At 42.3% G+C, this 1,284-nt stretch overlaps 2 protein-coding genes across 2 annotated transcripts in view; one reads left to right on the top strand and one right to left on the bottom strand. All coding sequences in view use genetic code 11, as the record gives it.

The window, feature by feature from the left end:
• Positions 1-60, top strand: part of EGR_10818 (hypothetical protein) — a gene marked incomplete at both ends in the record, with an annotated part of 6,662 nt that extends 6,602 nt beyond the window's left edge. Inside the window, one exon of the mRNA XM_024500067.1 lies at positions 5-60. Within this exon, the coding sequence (XP_024345513.1) occupies positions 5-60 (56 nt within the window). The remainder of the gene's footprint in view (positions 1-4) is intronic.
• A 57-nt stretch (positions 61-117) lies between these two features.
• On the bottom strand, positions 118-315 carry EGR_10819 (hypothetical protein; the record flags this gene model as incomplete). Its single annotated transcript, XM_024500068.1, has 1 exon — positions 118-315. One exon carries the CDS (start codon positions 313-315, stop codon positions 118-120), a length of 198 nt encoding a protein of 65 aa, XP_024345514.1.
• Between the last annotated feature and the right edge of the window lie 969 nt (positions 316-1,284).

Below are 1,284 nucleotides of genomic sequence, written 5' to 3' on the forward strand. Positions count from 1 at the left end.
TCAGCTGCACAATCTTTTATTGAGAAATTGCTACAAACAATCAGCACTAGTGTTACATAGTTCGTGTTAGAGCAGGAAAGTTGTGGGGGAGAGCTCTTTCAGTGTCAGTTGGCTCCTCTACCACCACGGATACGACCATCCCCACGGCTTGCCCCATTGCGGAGCCGCCCATGATGACCACGCACATGGCGACTCACATTGTGGCACCACCCATGATGACCATGCACCCTTCTCACCACACTGTGAACCCTGTTTGACACCAGTCCACGGTGCCCACTTCCACGGATGCGAATATGGCCAGCCACCGAATCCCATTTCTCTGATTATCTCCTTGTTTCCTTTGATACTCACTCGCCTGCTCAGATGTGTCGCCTTTTATACCCTTCTCGTCGTCTCTAAACTCTTCGCGTGACATTCCTGCTCCACGTGGTGATCACGCTTTATGTACTTTTGGTACTACGTTCATACTTGTTGCACGCCACCATCACACTCGTGATGCCTACGTCATGAATGGCTCGCAGCTGGAGAGACCACCCTTGATCTGGTGAACGAAGGTGATGAGACGCTTTATTGACAATGCCACAGACTCTCTAAATAAGCAAGTGTACGTCAGTGTAGATGTCGATAATGGCAATGAATTGATGGTCTGATTTTCTATCAGAAATGGCTTGCCGATATCTTAATCGTGATTATTCCACCTTGTCCTCCTAATCATAACCAGACACTCAGATACTTTGTGCAGTGCATGACTGTGATATTTTCTTAGTTTCAGTGCAAAAGGCTTTTAAATAGCAAATGTTCCTTCCCTGTTTAATGCTTACTCAAGCATTAATAACAAATGTTAAACACGCCTAAGTTTGTTAAATTCTTTCTTACTTTCTCTGCGTTTTGCAATATAATCGCGAAATTATGCGCCTTTTAGCACGTATTTTAATTGCCTCGCATTCTCACATGAATATAAATAGCTCTTTCCAGTGAGTAATTTTAGAATTACGTAAAAATGAAAACGAAGGCAGGTTAATGCGTGCATGCAAGCAAATTAATTACTTTGTAATGATTCTCATATCGAATTTAAAAAACAGCACAACTAATGGAGGAAAAAGATGAGTGCTGATTATAAGTAGACTGAGACAGTGATATTCAAGCAATGCAATGTTTTCGGCCCTTGCGACCATCTACAGAATTGCAGATCTGCCTAATAGACACCCAGACCACTGTGAACCTAACAAAAGCCATTACTCTTTTAATATTAACCTCCTGTCGTATTATATCTTGATTATTTTA

The sequence above is a fragment of the Echinococcus granulosus genome, assembly GCF_000524195.1.
Source record: "Echinococcus granulosus chromosome Unknown EG_S00276, whole genome shotgun sequence".
NCBI classification, from domain to species: Eukaryota; Metazoa; Platyhelminthes; class Cestoda; order Cyclophyllidea; family Taeniidae; genus Echinococcus; species Echinococcus granulosus.